The sequence below is a fragment of the Leptonychotes weddellii genome, chromosome 6 (assembly GCF_054177405.1).
Source record: "Leptonychotes weddellii isolate Sample4059 chromosome 6, ASM5417740v2, whole genome shotgun sequence".
NCBI lineage: Eukaryota > Metazoa > Chordata > Mammalia > Carnivora > Phocidae > Leptonychotes > Leptonychotes weddellii.
Window position 1 is genome coordinate 44,922,595 of NC_138374.1, and position 22,986 is coordinate 44,945,580.

Genomic DNA, 22,986 nt, shown 5'->3' on the forward strand with positions numbered 1-22,986 from the left:
GTTCAGTGGGGAGCAAGCTACCCGTGGAACCTGTCCTCATGGATGTTGCAGCCACTAAGAGGATACAGGCAGTGAGCAAGGCTATGACTGATGAAAACACCAAGTACAAATTTTAATGCATGTGGCAAAAAATGAAAACAAAAAAGACTGGGGTGCCTGGGTGGCTCAGTCGTTAAGCATCTGCCTTCGGCTCAGGTCATGATCCCAGGGTTCTGGGATCGGGCCCTGCATTGGGCTCCCTGCTCAGCGGGAAGCCTGCTTCTCCTTCTCCCACTCCCCCTGCTTGTGTTCCCTCTCTCGCTGTCTCTCTCTCTCTGTCAGATAAATAAATAAAATCTTAAAAAAAAAAAAAGGACTAAAATTCTGTTAGAGAGACAAACAGGGATGACTTACTCTAAAGAAGTCCTGGGAGGTGCCATTTCAGAGGAGGACATGGTACAGCCTGAGTCCTGGCTGTTGACCCCAGCTTCTGGTGCTCCAAACCTGAGGGGAGTCAACACCCTAGTTTTAAAATTCATATTACATGAACCCCTCTTACAACCATCCATCTTTGATTCTACTTCCATGGGACTAAGTCTTTTTTTTTTTTTTAAAGATTTTATTTATTTATTTGAGAGAGAGAATGAGATAGAGAGAGCATGAGAGGGGGGAGGGTCAGAGGGAGAAGCAGACTCCCCGCCAAGTAGGGAGCCCGATGTGGGACTCGATCCCAGGACTCCAGGATCATGACCTGAGCTGAAGGCAGTCGCTCAACCAACTGAGCCACCCAGGCACCCCTGGGACTAAGTCTTAAAATCTTATTTTCCTCTCATGCTCTACTTTGCTTGTCTAGTCATCTCCGCCGACTTACTGAGAGAGGGCATCCTTCCCTGGTTCCTTATTATTGGGTTCTTGTTTAATTCTGTGCCTCTTCTCAGATCAGAAATAGTTTCCTCCTCTCTCTCTCTGTGTCCTTTGTTCCTTTCTGAGACCACTTTCTTTTGTTTTTCTTTTTATTAACATATAATGTATTATTTGTTTCAGGGGTACAAGTCTGTGATTTATCAGTCTTGCACAATTCACAGTGCTCACCATAGCACATACCCTCTCCAATGTCCATCACCCAACCACCCCATCCCTCCCACCCCCCACCACTCCAGCAACCCTCAGTTTGCTTCCTGAGATTAAGAGTCTCTTATGGTTTGTCTCCCTCTCTGGTTTTGTCTTGTTTCATTTTTCCCTCCCTTCCCCTATGATCCTCTGCCTTGTTTCTCAAATTCCACATACTAGTGAGATCATATGATAATTGTCTTTTTCTGATTGACTTATTTCGCTTAGCATAATACCCTCTAGTTCCATCTACGTCGTTGCAAATGGCAAGATTTCATTTTTTGATGGCTGCGTAATATTCTATTGTATATATATACACCACATCTTCCTTATCCATTCATCTGTCAATGGACATCTAGGCTTTTTCCACAGTTTGACTATTGTGGACATTGCTGCTATAAACATCAGGGTGCACGTGCCCCTTCAGATCCCTACATTTGTATCTTTGGTGTAAATACCCAGTAGTGCAATTGCTGGATTGTAGGGTAGCTCTATTTTCCTGAGACCACTTTCTATTCCCTCCTGCCTGGCGGTCTTGAAATTCCACTCCGTTCTCTCAACCACACTCAAGCTTTGCCCACTGTGGTTCTAGACCACTTTTTGTTTTTTAAAGGTTTGGAATCTTAAAGGAGCTACTTTGCCAGAGCAGGCATTGCCACTGACCCTTAAACAACGTGGGCTTGAAATGTGTGGGTCCACGTGCACGCGGGTTGTTTGGGATAAATACAGTATAGTAAATGTGTTTTCTCTTTCTTATGATTTTCATAATAACATTTTCTTTTCTCTAGCTTGCTTTATTATAAGAATACAGTCTGTAATAAATGTAATGTACAAAATAGGTGTCAACGGACTATGTTCTTGGTAAGGCTTCTGGATCAATAGTAGGCTATTAGTAAAGTTTTAGGGAGAGTCAAAAGTAACATGTAGATTTTTGATTGCACGAGGGTTGGTGCTCCTATGGTGTCCAAAGGTCAACAGTTATTTCTTTACAAAGACTCACTTAATCTACCCCAGAGTCTACACCCTCCTCCAAGAGAGTGAGCGTGAGTCCTTCCTTCATCACCATCCATTTCACATGTGATTATTGAGTGCTCGCAACACACAGGCACTGGGGATAAATGTAGTCACACCCATAGAGATTTCCAAATATGCCTCATCTCTCTTGAGGTACACGTTACATTATTTGGCCACCAAAGTGGTTGGGGAGTTCAAACTCAGAGCTTATTCCCCTCTTGGTTCCCAGAGGTGACCGTCTTCCTACAATAACATTTCCATCTTGACTTTTTCTGATAAGGGCTGACTCCAGCACTTGGGAATAGGATGTGGGGTTAATTCGTGTGGTGTTGTCTTGGGCCCAGTACCATGAGCCTCCTTTCTTTTCCCATCTACACACAGCTCGGGCAACACTCCCTCTCCCTTCTGCACAGCCTGATGTGGCGGGTGGGGGGTTACTCCTGTGGGGGGTGTTTCCTATAGGATGCCATTTGCAATTTCTATATCACAGACATCACTCTAGTTGAAATGTGACCGAGGCTTTGCATTTCACACAAACTTCTATGCCTTGACAGGGAAGCCATTCAGCCCTCTCCTTGCGTGGCCCACGTGATTTGCAGCCTGAACTCCCAGCAATGTTTTCAGATTCCTTGATTTTAAAAGCCATAAATTAGCAAATCATCAACATATCACCAGGAAGGATCATCTGGTAGCCATTCTAGTCAGAAGGAAACACAGGCCCCAATAACTGATCTTCACAAAGATATGAAGAACTGTAGACAGACAGATACAGTAAATAGGAAGACAGATAATTCAAGTTGACAGGCCATCTTGGACTGATTAGACATTCTGCTTTGATTAGCATTAAACTTTTGGGGGAGGAAAAAAGAATTGAGATTGCCCTAATAGTTTGGAAAAATGACCCCTTGACGACTTCTGAAATTCAGAACCGAGGGGCAGATACCCAAAGCAAGTGTTATTAGATGCTGTATGGTATAATGTAACATGCTAGGTATTCCTTTCTGATGAGAGGGGTCTTGGTGGGTGTGGATGTGGGCGCTTCTTTCTTTGCATCTGCTTTGGATTCTTGTAAGCCACATCTTCAGTCCCTTTCAGATTTGAAGCTCTATTTAAAGAGACTGGGATGCATATTAAATCAATTTCCTGATAACACTAATGGAATGAAGGCTTGTCCCCCTCTCCCCCCTCCACTTTCCTGCTGTCTCTCTTCCCTTCCACACACTTATCAAAATGTTCCAGCTATTGTTCTGAAAACAAGAATAGAAATGTAGGTGGGAGATGAACTGTGTACCTAAAAAAATAAAAAGTCATATTCAAACCTAGACTTTTGCTCTCAGATATTCTTTCTTCCATAAAAAAAAAAGAATTCCAAATATGACTTTTCCAATTATAAGCCCTGAAGAGTCTTTCTGCTCAATCTCAAGTTTGATTGGGTGAATCCTTCCTGGGTAAGTTCCAAATCGAGAGGACAAATGCCACCATCCGAGAGTGAGTTGCACTGTGTTTTCTGTCTTCCTGCGATGTCGTTCATTGTGATAGAAGTCTTTCCAGACCTGTGCACAGTGGTTCCTGGTAGACTTGGGGTTTGTCCCACTGATGCTGCCATCATGCACCAGGAAACTTTTTAGTTGTCCAAGCCCCTCCTCTCTTTCTATTAAAAGAACTTTAGAAGCTGTTGCAACAGGAGGCTCATGGAAACCTGATTCTGTGTCTCTCGGGGTTCGAGCTCCCGCATCTAGTATGAGTGTCACGTAACAATGACCTGCTCCCATTCCAGCACCATGGGGGCTGCTCCAGATATGGGTACTGATTATCAGTAAAAGCAATCTTATCTCCCCTCTGTATACCTTCTTAATTAGGGGACATGGAGGCAGTTCAGAAAGAGATTCCATGCCCATCTCTGTAAGAGGTTTTGTGACCTTAGCCACTGACCTCAAAGGCAAATGCCAGCTAGGCTGTAGAACAGATTTAGGAAAGTTCCCATCCCAACATGTTTGCTCAGCTCCCAAGTGCGAGTTCCTGCTGTGTCCCAGTCACTGTGCTGAGTGCTGTGCTTAAAGGATGATCAAGAACATGTGATTCTGCCCTCCTGGAGCTTTCCTGAGACTTTGACCAATCAGAACCATCCCAGGAACAAGTGGCAGCTAAACAGAAGCTTGATTATGTAGGAGCATCATCCCAGTAAAATGCTTTTTGGCAGGAATTTTCTTCAGTGAAATCATGAAGGCTGCAGGCATTTTAGAGGGAGTGCTCCTAAAAGCAGTTGATAATTCATATTTTTAAAATGTACCCCTTGCAGTAGTTTGGGGCAAAGGTAACAGCAGGGTGACTTGTGCCCCTAAAAACCTATGGATCTAATGATGGACCCAGTAAAACAGGGATGCAGAGAGACTTGGGACGGTGGGGGAGCTGCTGATGCTACCCTGAGCCCCCTCTTTTTCATTCCCTACAGTGTCCCCCGGTGGTGTGTTATGCCCCAGCAAACCCTGGAACCTGTGGACTCCTCCAGTTCTTATGTGTATAACAGATGCTAGAGGCCAGCTGGAATGTTGGGTCTACTCAGAGTGGATTGGATAGCTAGTGGTGTGTGCTAACTGGGGCCACACCCTGGGGAATGGCTGGGGAACAAGGCCAGGATGTGTCAACTTGATTGTCTTTATGGGAAGGTAGTCCAAACAAGATATGCCCTAGGGCGATGATGTATGATTTACCAGGGGTGTTAGTGTGGAGGTGGGGCTCGCTTTGCAAATCAAAGCTAACATACCTCCCCTCTACAAGGGCGAAAAGTAAGAACCATTTCTTTGCTTGGACTCATTTTCCCTCTATTCTACCTTCATCTCCGAAGGGTGTGGTTGACCTTTGCCCTGGTCTTCTCTTCTCCGGGTCCCTTGTGTTCAGAAGCAGCGCCACCCAGTAAAGACAGGCAAATCTACTTTGATCTGCATAGAGGAAAGTGCAGTTCAGCGCCCTGATTTCTTTGTAAGAGCAGAACACCATCTAGGATTGGAAGAACCAGGTCAAAGGAAGACTGACTTACTTGAAAATGGCCAGCGGCCACCAAGCCTGCAGTAATGGGATGAATAAAACGTGGAAGGGCTAGGGTGCTGGGGAGAGACACAGTGTAATTTCTGAGAGTCAGGCAGTTATGGAATTGCCTGCTTAAGATGGCTGTATAAGTCCTCTTCCAAGAAGGAAGGAAAGGAAGAGGGGAGAGAAAGAAACCAAAACCACACCAGCCTACTGGGTCCTTGTGAAAATTAAGGGAGAAACTAAGGTGAAGGTAAACAACTCTTCCAGTTCAGGGTTCTTTGGTTATAGGCAACAGAAGTGGATTCTTGCTAACTTAAGCAGAAAAGGAGTTTTTTTTTTGGAAGGTTAGAGTACCTTAGGGAATTCAGAAAAAAGCTGACGGACAAGATCTCTGAAAGGACATGGTTGAGCCAGGCAAGCCACCCTGGGACCCAGCAAGCAGAAACTCAGGGATGGTCATGACTTGGGTCAAGGTCCCAAGACTGTATCTGATTAGAGAGGACTGGTTACCCAAATTAAAAATGAGGTGCCATTGGGGCGCCTGGGTGGCTCAGTTGGTTAAGCAACTGCCTTCGGCTCAGGTCATGATCCTGGAGTCCCGGGATCGAGTCCCACATCAGACTCCCTGCTCAGCGGGGAGTCTGCTTCTCCCTCTGATCCTCCCCCTCTCATGCTCTCTGTCTCCCATTCTCTCTCTCAGATAAATAAATAAAAAATCTTTAAAAAAAAAAAATGAGGTGCCATTGACAGAAGAGAGGGTGCCTGCTGGACAGGTCAATATAACCAATGCCTCCTACTCTGCAGTTGTCAGAATTTATTTATTTATTTATTTATTTATTTATTTATTTATTTATTTATTTTAAGATTTTACTTATTTGACAGACAGAGACAGCGAAAGAGGGAACACAAGCGGGGGGAGTGGGAGAAGGAGAAGCGGGCTTCCCGCTGAGCAGGGAGCCCAATGTGGGGCACGATCCCAGGACCCCGGGATCATGACCTGAGCCGAAGGCAGACGCTTAATGACTGAGCCACCCAGGCGCCCCTTATTTATTTATTTTTAAAGATTTATTTATTTTAGAGAGAGAGAGACTGAGAGAGTTGGGGGGAGGGGCAGAGGGAAAGACTCCGTGCTGAGCCCTGGAGCCTGATGTGGGGCTCGATCTCATGACCCCGAGATCACAATCTGAGTTGAAACCAAGAGTCAGACACTTAACCAACTGAGTCACCTAGGCGCCCCTCAGAGTTTATTTTTAAGACTTGGACTGAGGCTCCCTTTAGGCAACAAACTACAAAAGATGTGTGATCATTCCGTGTGCGTGCTCTAATTATGGAGATCTAATTGTGATCTAGGATAGTGGTGGCATAGACATAGATCCCTCTGGCGTGGTTTAGGTCCTAACCATCTACATATGGCAAGATGCACCTAAGAGGGTTTAGGTCCTAACCATCTACATATGGCAAGATGCACCTAAGAGGGTTTAGGTCCTAACCATCTACATATGGCAAGATGCACCTACTTTGTGCAGAAAGTTCTGGTCTGGTCAGTACATCTCAGTATTCACTGTTGGCACTACCAGTTGTCTGTCCTGTGACCTTGGGGCTCTGTTTTACAGAGGTGCCTTTGCTGCACTGTTGGGATCTATTTGCTCAGCCTTCTGCCCCTGTTTAGGGAAACAGCAAAACAGCCTGTCTCTTCCAGAATAACTCTATTGACAGTTGGATGAGATGATTACTTTATTCTCTTCCTCACTAGAAGGGAGAAGGCATTTCCTTTCTTTGTAATTAGCAAAGTACTAGCTGTGGCCCTGGGTAGGAGATTTTCTTATCTCTAAACTTCCTTGGGCTTTTCGTTTGCTGGTTTTGTTTTTTCATTTGTTTTAACTGGAAATGGCTACAGCCAGGGTTTGAGATTGCAGCCTCAACACACATTCACAGTTGTTTTGTTTTCATTTTTGTCCTCCTTACAAGTACTGTTCTCTCACAAGTTAGTAGAACATGGTTAGTAGATCTGAGGTGGCAGAATCAGCCAATGATCTAATCCGACAGTCTTGTGGTTAACTGTTATATTTCTCCTACACTTACAGTGGCAGAGGGTGGCCAAGACAAGCACACCTTACCAACCAGCCCATTGGTCAGCAGATAGCTCTGGAAAGTCCAGCAAGCTTTGGGGGTCCAGATCCAGATCCCAAGGTGGGATAGAAGGATGGGACCCACACAGCCTGGAGCTATCTTTTGTTGGCCAAAGGTGAACTCCCCTATGTGGAAGTCAGTTCCTTTGGGACAGGCTCTCAGTATAGGAGGAAGTGGGAAGGCGAGAGGTGGATCAGCTTCCTTTCTTTTGGGCAGTGGGGTCCTGCACCTCAGGGGAGAACCTGGGTAACCATCACCCTGAAGGACATGACCCAAACCAGGGAAAGCTGTGTGATAAAACAGCCAAAGAAAGCACCACCAGTGATAATGGAATGTCAAGCCCAGAATCTGCCAAAACCTCAGCTTGTTTGAGACTCTTGGAGAAATAGTTATGTGGACACTGAATGGTTCAAATTCAACCTTGGAGGGACAACATGAACTTGGAGTACTGACCACTGTGTGATTTGGGTTTGTAAGGTCTCTCGCCACCCCTACCCTGCTTTCTGTATGATAAAATGCTGCTGAATTCCCTTGACAAGTCCTTTTTAAAATTCATTCCCATTAAGCTGGTGGCTACCAATGGTTGGGGGGGGTGGGCTAGGGGGAGATGGGATGGAAAGAGCATGATTAGAAGTCTCAGCAGAAAGACAGAAGAGATTCTAGCATATGTATTTGATATAAATATTATAGTTTTACAGAGACATCTAGATCAATATATGCCACGTTTCATCTACCTCTCTGACAAAGTGAGCACAATGTATTCAGGGAAAGCTGTATAGGATTTTCAATTTACTCTGTGTGATTTATTGTGACAGGATAGCTATGGGTTTTTTAAGTTCTTTATACTTGTTCCAGTAAAAATGGATATAGTATCTTTAAAAATAAACAGCCCAGAGCTGTGCATTTTACATTGTCTTCCTAGAATGAGGCTCTGCTAAAGAGAGATCTGAGACCTCCCTGCCCCGAGGGGGAAACTGATGCAGTCGGATTTGCCTCAGTCCTGCTCTTTGGCTGTTTCGAGGGGGTGGGGGTGGCGGGGAGAGTGAGCAGGCAACTGAATTAGGAAGTATTGCAGACGTCTAGACAAGATATGCTGGTGGCATAAACTAGAAGTGGCAGAGAGCTAGAACTCGGGGCGGGGGGAATCCATCAGTGTCTGTGGGTGCAGCCCACTCTGTCTGGACCCCTTCATTTTGTAGTGACTGGCCCCAGTCTCCTGATTCCCAGCTCAGGTCCTTTCAGCAGCATCAGCCTTCCCTCTCTCTAGAAGGCATCAGAGCGAGGGGGTAGGGTGGCTCTTGCTCTGCCATTCACTGTGTACTAAATCTCTGGGCCTCAGTTTCCACATTAAAATAATGATGCAGGCACTAGACTAAACATTCCCAAAGGGCCATTCTGATACTAAGATGAACATGAGTCTATGGAGTGGAGCCCATCCCTGTCATGGTTCCCTTTTTCAAGGCTACTGGCTCTAAGCAACACTACCCGAGTCTTCTTAAAAGTGTGTAGGTTTTAGTTCTCATTTAGCTCAACTCAGCTTCAGTGGGTCTCTGGAGGCCTCATTCCCTGGAGCCTTGAAGGGCTTGGGCCCCCCTTGGCATCCTCCTCTTATGCCTCCTGCCCTAGGTCACCTCCCCTAAGTTGCCCATTCTGAAAGGCACCAATGGAACTGAGCTCTGAAACAGGTCCCAACTCAACTGGGGCATCCTGGCTTCCCTCCGCCATCTCCAGGAAGGAAGTAGACTGATTGAGGAGAATTCGTGGGATTTGATTCTGGGGGTGGAGATGCTTAATGTTGGGAGAGGCACACCCATATTCATTTAGTGAAGATGTACTCATGAAAAAAACACTCGGTAGTTTGGTGAACCCTGATAGAGTTTGTAATAGTCAAGCATTATTCTTATTGTGGTTGTCACACTCATCTACTGACGCCATGTTTGCTCCATGACACACGAGTGTTACCCCCTAATTCAGTTCAGCCTGTATTTATGGAGCCCTGCCCCCAGACCAGGCGAATTTGCTTACACTGGATGACTAGCTCCTTTACACAAAATGTCATCTGCTACTATTCTAGCATTTAACATGCTTCTTCATGCATCTGAGAGGAATCTTTTAATCCAGCCATTAACATTAGTTTAGCCCAAGAAAGATTTGTTTACAGAACTTGACAAAATTTTAAAAACAAAGAAGTCCCATCAGATCAGAAATGGTTATTGATGTAGGTTTGTTGGCCATCTTCACAAACCACATGGCCAGGCCCTATAGAAATCCATCATTAAGAATGCCAATCATTTAAAGAAGCTCAAATCCAAAGCCACATTGGGAACAGTGTTAGTTACTGTCATAGCGTAACTTTCCTAAATATTCTCCACCGTAAATGGATCATTTATCTTTGGGATCCTTAGGCTGGTGAGGCATCCGGGGCTGGACGTAACATATGATGTCTAAAATGGATATCTGCATCACTTTGCCATCCCTCGGCTTGCCAAATTGTGTGGCTTCAGTGTAAAAGACTTGGTTTAGAGTTTCTGCCATCCCTCAGCCTTTGTTGCCTTGACCACATGCAGCCAGCATCTAGTGATGCTGCAACATTGGGATGTTTTAAGTGAGAATCATCTCTTTCCATCCCAGTCCCCAGGCTAAGCCTCTCTCCTGGCCCAGTGAGAACCCCTCCAGCATTCCCTCCACTGTGTGACCAGGAGGACATCCTGCTGGCTGAGCCCTGCCTGTCATCAAGGAGCAGAAGCTGAAATACTCCAGCCCATGCTCTCTGCACCCCAACACCTTCATCTTAGTGAGCGTTAGAGCTGCGGACCTGGGTCACATCCTGGGCAAGTCACTTTCTTGCTGTGGGATGTCAGGCATGCGACTTAAGGAAATTGAGGTTAAGAGAGGTTATCTGCAAAGATGCAGATTGTAGGAACATAGGGTTGTTTGAGGATTAGGTGAGATTCCAGGGGCCCTAGAGCACTTTACATCTGTTACCTACTGATTTATAGATATCACATGAATCCTACCATTTAATAATGCTTGCAATGACCCAGACCCTTTACTAGGCCCTTCACATGTATTATCTATTTAAATAAATCCTCAAGATAACCTCATGAATCAGGTACGAGCTCCAGCCCCTCCAAGACTCTGACTTTATAGTGGTAAAATGCAGAATTGGTACCTTGCCTAAGACTATTTAGTTATTTAATGTCTGAGCTGAGCTAACACAGGGCTATCAAAGTACAAATCTCACATAGTAGATTTGTAGGTGTCATGGAATCTGGCAGAGATAATTTTGGATGAGGATCTTTTTGGCATCCTTTAAATCATGCACCGTGAATAACCATCACTCTGTATCCAAGGAGAGCACACCCAGCTCCCAGTCTTAGAATATTTTCAGTTGTATTTTCAATCATCGAGGATACAACAAATTCTGCTTCTCTTCTCCCTGCAATAACACCCTTCCCCCAACTACAGTCCCTGGAATTTTCAAAAGTCTTGATAATATTTCTGGAAAGTAAATTTTCCCTTTCCACCATCCATCCCTTGTGCTCCTGCAGGGCCCCCCATGCTCCCTCAGACACAGGCTCGTGGGAGCTGATCTTCTAATGCAGATGCTGAGTTAGAGAGGTGACTTCTCCCCATCCATCAACTCTAACTGCATTCAAACATGTTCAATATGTGGGCTTCTTGATAACTTCCACTGTATGGAAAACAAAATGGAGGGAAATGATTATTGGCACAAAGGGGGGAAGTCATAAATCTTCAAATCAGATATAGGACAGATTGGAACAATATGGGTTCTCCAAGGTTGCCATGATAATGTACCTAATAACTCTCCTTGGGCAAAAAGGCAATCTGCTTTCAATCAATCTCGCTTTTCCTGAGCAGAAATACCAATTATGTTGAAGGAAGATTTTTTTTCTTCCTTTTTGATAAAGGCTGCTCTCCACCCCAGAAATCATGCTGTAGCTAAAAGATATATATTCTCAATTGTCTAGAATGGTATTGGACAGCTAGCATCAAATGAGAAAAGTCAATCCTTTTTTTCTCTCCTCTCCTGCCTGCATTTGTCTACTTCTTAAGAGAAGTGAAAGCTAATTAAAGGCTTAAGGGATAATATTGATTGCACTGGAATATATTTTATATGTACCCAGCACATTTTCAACTAGGAGAACCCTGACTTTTTCTAAGGCTGAATAAATCAGCTGGTGGGGCCTTTGATTCAAGGGTGAGAGGGTGAACTCATCTCCTTCCCTTCCACTTCTCACACATCTGTCCTGGAGATGAATGATTTCAGAACAGGGAGAGGGATGCTGGCAGATGTTCATTCAGTCCTTTGCACACAGGATGGGAAGGATGAATGTTCAGGCATTTACCCGGACCTATCATTGATTCGAGTCCAGCTTTGAGTAATCACCAGGCTTCTACTGGTATAGAACTTTGAGCCCTGTGTTAGCTCAGCTCACCCTGGCTGGGTGGCATTAACCTCTCAGCTCTCTCATCTATTGAATGGGAATAAGGAGCTTGCCCAGGGTCACACACATCCTTGGTGGCAGGGCAAGGGATCCAGTCTGGCTTATTCTCACATCCAGGTGAGGGGGAGGGCCCCAACCCCATATCTGTCCTGTGGAGGTGCCCATACATCGATTCACGCTGGCCTTGTTCGCAGTCATGGGAGTCTGTGGGCAGAAGGGATTAGAATTGCCCCCATGCAGACCTAGATGTCAGATCAGGAGGGAATCCTGCATCTCGGGTCACTTTCTGCACACACCTGGCAAATTCAGAATCAGAAATCTTATGCAAAACATGCAAGTTCATTTGTAGCCTGTTTTGTCCATGTAAGTGCACATGTGCTACAAGAAATATTTTAAGAGATGACAGGATAAAAATGTGTGTAATCCAAGTGTTCTGTTCACATCCCGTGTTCTGACACAGGGTGTATTTCGGGAGGGAGTTAGTTATGTGGGTTTGGGGCATTTGGATGGGTGGCCAAGGGACCTCCCTGAACCTGGCCGGTACTGGCTAGAGAACAAAGTGATCGTGTTGGAACGTCTCTTCTGAGGCAGCCCACGGACAGTCTTTCCTCCCCGCGACGGCCTTCGCTTGCCCGGCCACCGAGTGCGGCACCATAACAATAACAGTCCATAATGGTGATATTATTAACTGCATCGTGCATATTATTGATTTACTCTTTGTTCTGCATCATTATCCTTTCACCAATGAGTTTACTGCCTTATTCTCACATACTTAGTCAAGCACCAAATTACAACGAAAGGGCAGGCTCTTGTAATGGCATCTAATGGAACATTGCGTAAGTGATCATCACTTCCTCCCATTATGAGCTGCCTCCAGCCAATGAGGTTTCTACCTTATTGGAATGTGCACCGAGCAATTATGAGGTGCAAGGGGCCTAGCCGTTCTAAATTTTTTCCCACGAAATTACCGTGCTTCAGTGTTCGCCACCTGCCCATGCCTCAGAGCCCGGCCAGGGATTCAGCCTCTTTCCCTAGCAGCCCGAGAGGCACAGGGACCTGGGCTGAGCCCCTTGCTACTGTCTTCCTTTAGAAGCCAGCAGGTTTCCTCTCCACAGTCAGGCCCTGGCTTTGGGTCGTGGGGCTAACCCTTGCACCAAAGGGCTTAGTCCTGATGGAGCATCAGATAGCAAATGTCAATGGCCACAGGGTAGCCAGATTGGTTCAGATTTATCAGATGGGTCCAGGAGCCCAAAGATGTCGGGGGGATGGTTGTCCCAGCAGTTCTGGAAAAGAGGCTCATCTCCTCAGGGGAAGCCACCATCTCCAGAAGCAGAAGTCCAAACCTCACTGGATCAAGGCAAACCATTCCAGCCTCTTCCCTTTCTAGCTTCTCCCCATCTTGAAGTAAAATGCTTTGGCTCTCGTGGAAATCCCGGGCACCCTAGGGAAACAGCTACCTGGGGATGCACAGCCTGCAGCATGATCTCCGATTCCATAGGCGTCCCATCCCCATTTAGCCCTGACTAATGCTCACTTACTGTAAAGTGTTACATGCCCCCATTGTCAGAGGAGTTATGGCGGAAAAATGCAAAATTTCCTTTTTACTGCTTATGGCCGGCAGAGCCCATAACGTGTCAAGCCGCACATTAGCCACCCTGATAAAAGTCTGCTTTCTTACACACAAAATCATCGTTTCAGCAAGATTTGTTATCTCATTACCTGATAAGCTCTATGTCATAAACCAAGACTCATTCGGTAAATCTCTCAAGAGTACGCTTTGTGGGCAGAAAGGGAAAGATATGAATCTGCAAGGGACTTGATAATGCAGCATTTAAGCACAAGCATAATGTCACTTATTGTTCAATGCATAAAACCACTTGGCCAAACGGTTGGGCTTTTAATAGGATTTTGTGCAGCATCAGGTGAGAAGCCATATGCCTTTTCTGCCGAGGAGTCTCTGAGCACCTGCCAGCACCGCTGCTTTGCCTCACGGCCCTCTGGGGATGGGAGCTGGGCTTTAACTGAGGCCTCGGGAGGAGATGAACGCTTCCCTGCAGCTGTGCGCTTCCTCTGTCTTGCCCGGGGTGGGTGCCGGGTCAGCGCAGGGCTGGCCCCATCTAACTGGCTTCTCCTGTTCAGGCACATTGTGGTCTGCGGACACATCACTCTGGAGAGTGTTTCCAACTTCCTGAAGGATTTCCTGCACAAGGACCGGGATGATGTCAATGTGGAGATCGTCTTTCTTCACAAGTAAGGGGCCCCTGCTGTTTCGAGACCCTCCACCCAACCAGGCACCCTGAGGAGGACTCCCTGAGTGCCTGTGGGAGTGGTGGTGTGGGGGGCCGTGTGGGGGGCAGTGCAGAGTTGAATTGGCCATGGCCCCAGGTGGCCTCCTTGGAGAGGATAATATGGAGCCAATGGAAAGGGAACCAACCCGTTAGTCCATGGTAAGAACGGCACCTGCTTCTGTGGAGGCAATTCTGGCAAGTAAGAGTGAAGTTCGTTATGGGTCAAACGCATCATTACTGTCCCATCAGCTGTCTGGATTGATTCGATCCAGGTGTGTCCACAGTGTCTGGTGTGGAATGATTAGCTGTCTGATGTGGATTCTTTACAAGGGCAGGAGCGACAGAGTGGCCACGCAAGACGTAAACGTAAGAGGAAGCAGGGTATAAAGTACTAACCACAGCTGCAACAACAATTGCCATTTCTAGAAACCTCAGTATAGGAACCTGTGCTGGTCCCCGGACATACGATCCCTCCTTTCGTCAACACAGGGAGTCAAAGTACGAGTATTCCATATGACTCTTGCCGAAGAAGTTATTTAGCCTCCCTGGGCCCTAGTTTTCACATTCATAAGATAGGGAGATCACAATGGTTTCATTCTACCACGTAGGGGGAATGAAAAGAAATAATGCATGTAAAGTATACAGAGCAGAATCAGGCACACAGTAAGTGCTCAATAAATGTTAGCTATTGTGAAAGATAAAATATATTAGGTTGACAAGCAACTTAGAAGATAGATCTTACTATGTTTGTTGTATAGTTGACGAAAGCAAGACCTCTCCATCTGCTCAATGTTGTTGGGATTTTAAGCTTCGTCTGATCCCCTTTTAGGTAAAAGTTAGTCTGCCACAGGGATAGAGAGTCTAGGGACTCAGGCATGTTGACTTGGGTGGCACTGTCTTCTTTTGTGTTGGAAATGAGGCCACCATAGGGCCAGCACCAGCCCCAAGTTACCAAGGGACAAAGCTTATAAGTTGGTGTTGGCTCCATAGGGGGTTGACGGCCCAGGCCTCAATCCTGCTCCAAGATCCCATGGAAATTGACTTCCCTATAAGCTTCTGTTCTGTGCATCTCCTTCCTTTTGACATTTGTTCCTAGAGTACCAAAATGACCACCATGTCTGAGCGCCAGCATTTTGCTTCTCAGCACTGAATTCTCCAAGTTCTGAAAAGACCAGCCAGGCCATCAGCACAGGAGCAGAACCCACAGATACAATTCAGTGCTTAGCCTCTCATTACCAGCCGAGGGGCCCGTCCTCTGCAGAGCATTATGGAAGGTTCAAGAGAAGTAGCATGCGTAGGTTCTGCCCTCACATTGGTTGGGCATTTCAAGATGAGCACGTGTGCAACAATTAGAGCTCAACATCTAACCTATATTCACTGACTGAAGTCGGTTTAGTCAAGAGGTAGAATTGCACTGGGCATTTGTGTCAGGGAGAGACCACCATTTCTTGCATGACCAGGCAGACTTCCCAAGAGGGGCCTGACCAGTAATGGATCTCAAAGACTGGTCGGATTTGCACAGGCTCTGTTTCTCTCTCACCCACTGCTTGAGCCTGATCAACAAGCTGGCGGCTAATGCTTCACTTGCTGGGATTCACCTTCGTGTCCCCAGCATCTGTCAGTGTCAGCATTGTAGTAGATGGCCCAGTTAATTAACCTCTTGAGGCTTTGGGTTAATAACATCCCTTCCTCCAGGGTTGTTTTGAGGTTTAAATGAGTTAATACTTGTCAAGTGCGTGGAATGGTGTCTGCCACATAATAAGTTCTGGAAAACATTAACAATTCATACTAAGCACTTAATGAATGTTAGGCAAGCATTGACTAACACAGTTCTTGGTACCTAGTAGGTTCGAACCAAATATCATCTCCCAGCACCTAGCCTAAGACCTATAGAGAGTAGATATCTTTCATCTCTACAGAAGTAATAAATGGATGAATAGGTCAATCGTTTTAATCCTTGTCCTCCAATGGGAAAGATGTCTGTACAGCTCAGCACTAAGAATGATGAGGAGTGTATGCATGTGTGAATCAAGAACAGTACCAAGAGTAAATTATCTTTGTCTGTGGCTGCTCAGAGGTGACATGTTTTGATTCAGGCCCTGGGATCAGGGACATGAGAAGTCCATGTGGCTGAGAAGCAGGGAAAAGGCTTTGAGGGAGGGAACAGCAGGAGGCTCTGCCAGGGGCACCTTTGGCTAATCTCTAATGTCACAGCTCAGTCTCTATTCATAAAATAGAGATTCCATTCCTAACAAAGTTGAAGACATTTCGCCTCATTGGCCTCAGACTTGTGAAGACCGTGAGCTTCTTTATTTTACCTCAGTACTGGTTTGGGTTTTCAGGGGGCTGGGGTTTTATTTCTCTCAAGTGTGAACCTTTTATTTCTGGCAAGAAAGGGCGCTGCCTTGAAGGTGAAAGCCTTTTCCTAGGTCTTTCTCTTTGGAAGTCAGAAAGAAAGAAGGCCATGGAAGCAGGAATACCTGAGTCTGTTTTATTAATGGCTGTTTCTTCTCTCCCTGCCAGCATTTCCCCTAACCTGGAGCTTGAGGCTCTGTTCAAACGACATTTTACTCAGGTGGAGTTTTATCAGGGTTCAGTCCTCAATCCACATGATCTTGCAAGAGTCAAGGTAAGAAGGAAGAGGTGACTTCCGCTTTTACTCCATCTGAGAGGGAGATTGTCTCTGTGGTGAGGGTATATGCCTCCTAGGATGGCCAAGAGTCACCTCCACACCCCTAATGAGATAAGTCAGATGCCACCAGCCTTGACATCACCCTTCCACTGGTCCCAGAGCTTCGTTCCACTGGCACTTGCTAGACCACTTCCCTCACTTGGACGAGTCATAAAATGAACGTTACTTTGCTGGTTCCCTCAAGATCAGCACTCCTCAAGGGAGTAGACCAGTTGTACGGATTCAGGAGACCCATATACAAGATAATAATAGAGTAATTCCCATCTTAAATACTTAAATTGGACTCAGTGTAGCTCTGAAATCTATTATTTACATTGGAAAGGAACATGAAGGATAAAGTATAAATAAAATTCTACTAGGCCATAAAACATTTTGAGCTTCCTTTTTTTTCCACTACCAAAGACTAAAAACACAAAACTAAACATGCAGATATCTGATATCACTTGGTAAAGGGCTAATCTTTCATTCCAAAATCTGCTAAGTTAGAATCTTCTTATAAAGCAGACCTGAGGCTTATAAAGGAAAAGGATACAGCAAAGTGGCATCTGCTACTTTGCTCGTTTTATATAGATTTTGTAAGCACGTTCAATATTTGCATGGCAGTGGGTATAGATTAATATTGTGAATCCACTGACATCTAAATGTTAACTGTGGTCACTACTTAATTTAGTAAATAATGTCATTGGCAAACGTGAATAAGCAGAATGATCTGGGTAAATTCTTTGGATTATTAAAGAAAACTAGAGACAATTTGTGACATACCATGGAGGAAACCATGGCCTCCCACCAAAATGCGGGAATGGTCTATTAAATACAACATAACAAGTGGGACAGATTGCAGACCTGAGCCAGCATGAGAATTCTTATGCTTATAGAGTCCAGTTACTCTTAATATTATCCAGACATGACCCAAGTTATGACTAATGTGAACTCTAATGAGAACTTGGAGAAAATAGTTACTGTTCAAGGACCTAATTTAGATGCAAGCAATTATTAACATAACTCATCATTCCCTCAAAGGCATAAATCTTATTTTGGCTCATGTTGAGGTAAGTCAGTAGGTTTTGAGTTCATCTGTAACACATCATTTCATACACATAGATTTGTTGTCTTTCGAATATCTGAATGCTAATTGAATACTAAACAATACTGAGCTGTTATCTGATTTAGGGCTCTTATTTCCTTCTGTTTCACTGTTAAGATGTGAAAAAGGTCAGGTGAAGGACTTTGGAGTCTCAACTTCTGAATCCCTGACTATTCGGTTAACTTGGTAACCTCAGAGAAGGGGTTTAGCTCACCTAACGCCATTTCCCGACTAAAAAATTTAGGATGATGGGGTAGATCCGTTGTTCGGGGAAGGAGGCAGGGAGGGGACTGAAAGGCTTCATTAATTGTTATTTAAAGAAATCTGGAAAGATTACATCTAAGTGACTATGCAAATTGAAAAGTTTCATTGCCAAGATACATGTTGTACCCTCGAACAACAACAAGATGAAATGTTTAACCATAACAAGAACTTGCAACCTACACTTCTGACAAAAACTATAATCTCTCAGGATTATTTTTTTTCTTTCCTTGCAAAGCACCAGATTCCCCAAAAGCTGTCAACAGAGAAAGACTGCAACCAAGCGTGGCTATTTATATGTTTGTGTTCTGTGATTTCCCTTTCGGTGTCTTAGATAGAGTCAGCAGATGCGTGCCTCATCCTTGCCAACAAGTACTGCGCTGACCCTGATGCTGAAGATGCCTCCAACATAATGAGGTAACACTGGGGAGGCCAGGGAAGGCTCTGGACTTGGTGCTCTGCAGCCCATTGGCTGCCCTTTTGGGTTCTCTGCAGAGCACCATCTCTGTGGGAACTTCGATCCCTCATAAGCCACCCTACACCTTGCCAAAACATAGGTCCAGGGGGAACTGAGGCACTGGTGGCTGTGGAGGGCAGTGACACAAGGCATCGTCGACAGGAAGGTTATCCCTGGCAGAGGGGAGACCTGGGGCTCACAACGGGTCTTGGGTTTGAGATGTTTCAGACAGATTGAGATGGGTATAGGCCTGAAGTAAAGTACCATTTTCCCTAAGGGGGAGTGGACCCGAAATGACTTAACTGTGGGTGATTTTGTCCCCCAGAAGACATTTAGAAATATCTGGAGATGTTCTTGGTTGTCGTAACAAGGAGATGATGTTGTTCACATCCCAGGGGGTGGAGGCCAGGGATGCTGGTCAACATCCTACAGTGCACAGGACAGTTCCCCACAGCAGAGAATTACTGGGCCCCAAATGGCAGTAGTGCCAAGCTTGAGAAGCTCCATGTTGGAACTTTCTGAGTGTGTCTGTAGTATGTTGATTAATATCCCCCACAAAGAGGAGTTGGTTGACTGGTGAGCTTGTTTCGGCCAGTTTCCCAGAATGAAAGAGTGTCTTCACTGAAAGCCTTCTCAGTGCTTTTAATACTAAAATGCTTTTCTAAGATAATGTTCTACAGAGAACTTATCGAACCTATTTGACTCCAAGCCCCGCCCCCCCTTTCTTTACAGAACATCTTTGGGTGGGCAGGGGCACACTCTGGAGAACACTGCCCAGGGCCCTCCCTGGAAACAGGCGAGGCACATGGAAGGCCATGACCTGGCCTGGCCTGACACGGCTGACCCCCACTCCTTATTCGTTTCTCATTTCAGAAGACCACTGTTCTGTGACAACGGAATGACAAAAAAGATATTTAGCTCCAGAGAGTTAAAGCCCCTTAGGATTCTTTTTTTCCCCTCCTGCGTTGGAAGGGAATAATAAAGAGATGCTTCTGGAGAGAAGAGATGAACTAAGAGAAAACATTTCCCTCCCACTACATTCCCAAGAACTCTTGCCTAATTGTGAGCAGCCATCCTTTGGTCCATACAGACCTCTCTCTCGGTGCAGCTTGGTTTGCTGTGGCCTGGGAATGTACCTGGGGTGAGGGCTTGGGAAGTTGCATCATCACGATGCTCCCACCTCCCTTCCTTTGCTTCTCATTGGTGGCCCCGAGTGACATGAGCTTTCCCGTCACTGAGGTGGGGAGGGGGGCATCCTTCGGTGCCTTAGGGATGAGCACATTTTTCCCTCAGCATCTGGTCCCTGTGTCTGGCAAGCGACATCTGGCACAGTGTTCTCTTTCCTCCCGCTTTTCTTTGGCCATATGCTTTCATGCAGTTGTTTTTTTTTTTTTTTTTTAAGATTTTATTTATTTATTTATTTGAGAGAGAGAGAGAGAGAAACAGCATGAGAGGGGAGAGGGTCAGAGGGAGAAGCAGGCTCCCCGCCGAGCTGGGAGTCCGATGTGGGACTCGATCCCAGGACTCCGGGACCATGACCTGAGCCGAAGGCAGTCGCTTAACCAACTGAGCCACCCAGGAGCCCCTTCATGCAGTTGTTTTAAGGAAGTTGATGCATGAACTCTTGTCCGCATGGGGCTTGCCAGCCTGCAGGGAGGTGGTGGAGTGGGGACGTGCGTCCACACCTGGGTCCACCCCCTAACTAGTCACAGCTGGAAAGTGACTACAACAGCTCAGCATCAGGAGCTTCAGTGACTCCTTCCCTGAACTAGGATTTCCATCCTTTGCCCCGTTTTTGTGTCATTTGAAATGACAAAAATGTAGCCTTTAAGGAACTAGGCTTCCTGATCTTCAGATTTTCAGACATAAAAAACAAAAGAAGATAAAGTTGAATGTGTAGACCCCCAGAGAAGTTTGGGGCTAGTGCTTTCTTTTTTTCCTTCCAAAAGTGAATAATTGAAATGAGTAATAGTTTGGAAATGGGCATTTCTCTTAATCGCAATATTTCATTTAGGCTGCGGTAGGGCTAATATGAAGACATGTAAGTTATCAGGGTGTTTGGCATGATGCCACCGCATAAAAATTACAGGACAAAGGTAGCGTCAGAAATGTAGTGAAGCCATCCATTAACCAGAATCAGAACTAAGGCCCAGGCAGTGAAAGGAAACGGGAAGTTCAGGGTTAAAAATTAGGCTCCGTCTTTCCCTTATTTGTATAATCCTCCTTTCTCCTTAGTTTAATGAGACCAATCTGCCTCTTTTGAAATTAAAATGTCAAAGATCCATTTGAAATGAGCTAATGCAGAAAACCAGTGGAGGCTGTGAACTGAATTCTGAGGGCTGACCGAGGCTCAAAGTCCTTGAGTTATAAGCAAGAGCCAACACAACACTTTTTCAAAAATAAAATGAATTCCTTAAAGTGCAAAAGCCCAGGGTGAATTTGTGCAGAAGAGGCTTCTGTGCGATCTATTTCCTAAATTCACAAGTTGCAGCTTTTCAGACAAAACTGCTCTCTGGGGCGCCTGCGTGGCTCAGTTGGTTAAGCAACTGCCTTCGGCTCAGGTCATGATCCTGGAGTCCCGTGATCGAGTCCCGCATCAGGCTCCCTGCTCAGCGGGGAGTCTGTTTCTCCCTCTGATCCTCCCCCCTCTCATAGTCTCTCTATCTCATTCTCTCTCTCTCAAATAAATAAATAAAACCTTAAAAAAAAATGTTCAATTTAAAAAAAAAAAACTGCTCCCTGACTGCCTTCTCTCCATTTTTGCACAAAAAAAGGGATGAAGCATGGAGACGGTTCTTGGTGCAAAGTTTGTGGGGGTGGTCCTAATAAACGCACTTGCATTTCTGATTAGGCTTAGGAGGTGGGCCATTCTGTGGAATTCCATTCTTTAGCTTTCTTTGTCACAGAAGGAAATGTGCAATGTCACCTCTGACAGAGTCGGTAATGACAAAAACCATAACTTACATGTGGAGAGAGCTTTTAATGATTTCAAAGCATTTCCACATCTGGTCTTTCATTTGCTGCTCATACCAAAGCCTGTGAAATAAATAAAGCAGGTACCATTGCCCCCAATGTCCAGATGAGGAAACAGTCACAAAGAGCCCAGGGATTTCCTGAAGGTCACCCAGTTCCTTGGTACAAGACTGGAACTGGAATCCAGGTGTTTCTATTCCTCCACTTACAGCCCAGTGACTGTCTCAGGGAGCAGAAGTGAGGGGTGGGGTGGGGGAGGGCAGTGGTTCATACGGAGTGTAGACTGAGGGCAGTTTCCCAGGGCGTGGCGTTGGGGGGAGAGTGGAATTTTCTACCAGACTGTGGCCCCCGCCAGGCCTTGGTTTTTATTTCCAACCAGCATTAAAGTCATCATTTAGACACTATTATCTATCGAAGGCTGAGTCATTGATCCCATCATAAGAGCCCTGCTCAGAAATAATTTCTGTGAGTGGCCATGTGTGTGTGACAATTAGTATCATTTGTCAGGCTGCTTGTTTGATTTGTCATTGTTGTCTCAAGTTGTTCACTTGGAGAATTGGACTCAGGGCAAATTGTTTCTAGGCTCGTCCCTAGGGTATGTGAGATGGCAAACCTCCCTCGCCCCGTGGGTGAAGCTTGCCTTATTTACATGTCTATGTAGGCAGTAAGCCTGTGACCCCTGCTCAGGAGCCCCCACCCCAGTACACGCGGGTTCACACGCCGACACCAAGCACCACAGGACTGCTCTCTTCTTCTCTGCCCAGGGCACAGTCTGTGGCCGTTCTATGGATTTCTTTTTCATGCCATGGGGTACAGTGATGGACACAGTTTAACTTGGTCCTGTGCCCGCAAGCCCTCTTGATGGGCCTGGCTGCTGGTCCCACATTCACTCTGTTTGGGTGCAAATTCATGTTCCCATCAGACTTCAAGAGTAAGGCAGACCCTGCCTCAGCTTTGGCTCTTTCTTTTTCAGAGTAATCTCCATAAAAAACTACCATCCGAAGATAAGAATCATCACTCAGATGCTGCAGTATCACAACAAGGTAAGACAGCGAGAGCCTGAGCCTGTCCCAGGCTCAGAGATGCACAGGTGCACCCGGTCTCTTTCCTCTCATTGTACAGCTGCACGTGCACACACATGCCCACACACACATGCACATGCCCCCCCCACATGCATGCGCACACACACCCACATGTATGTGCACACCCACACACACGCAGTGCACACATGCCCCCACATGCATGTGCACACATATGCATGTGCGCACACGCCCCCACGCATGCACACATACACACATGCACATGGACACACACGCCCCCACATGCATGTGCACACACACGCATGCACTGCACACACACGCCCCCACATGCACACACATATGCATGTGCACACACACATGCCCCCACGTGCATGCACACCCACACACCCACACACACATGCACATGCACACACATGCCCCCACATGCACGTGCACACACGCATGTGCACACACATATGC

The 22,986-nt window shown here is 45.9% G+C and overlaps 1 protein-coding gene across 17 annotated transcripts in view; it reads left to right on the top strand.

Annotated features, from left to right (window-relative positions):
- KCNMA1 (potassium calcium-activated channel subfamily M alpha 1) overlaps positions 1-22,986 on the top strand; it is a 712,149-nt gene that overhangs the window by 486,395 nt on the left and 202,768 nt on the right. For all 17 annotated transcript variants that reach the window (XM_081824040.1, XM_081824024.1, XM_081824023.1 and 14 more), the window contains exons 10-13: positions 13,872-13,982; positions 16,544-16,649; positions 18,392-18,474; positions 22,461-22,530. In XM_081824040.1, the coding sequence (XP_081680166.1) occupies positions 13,872-13,982; positions 16,544-16,649; positions 18,392-18,474; positions 22,461-22,530 (370 nt within the window). The remainder of the gene's footprint in view (positions 1-13,871; positions 13,983-16,543; positions 16,650-18,391; positions 18,475-22,460; positions 22,531-22,986) is intronic.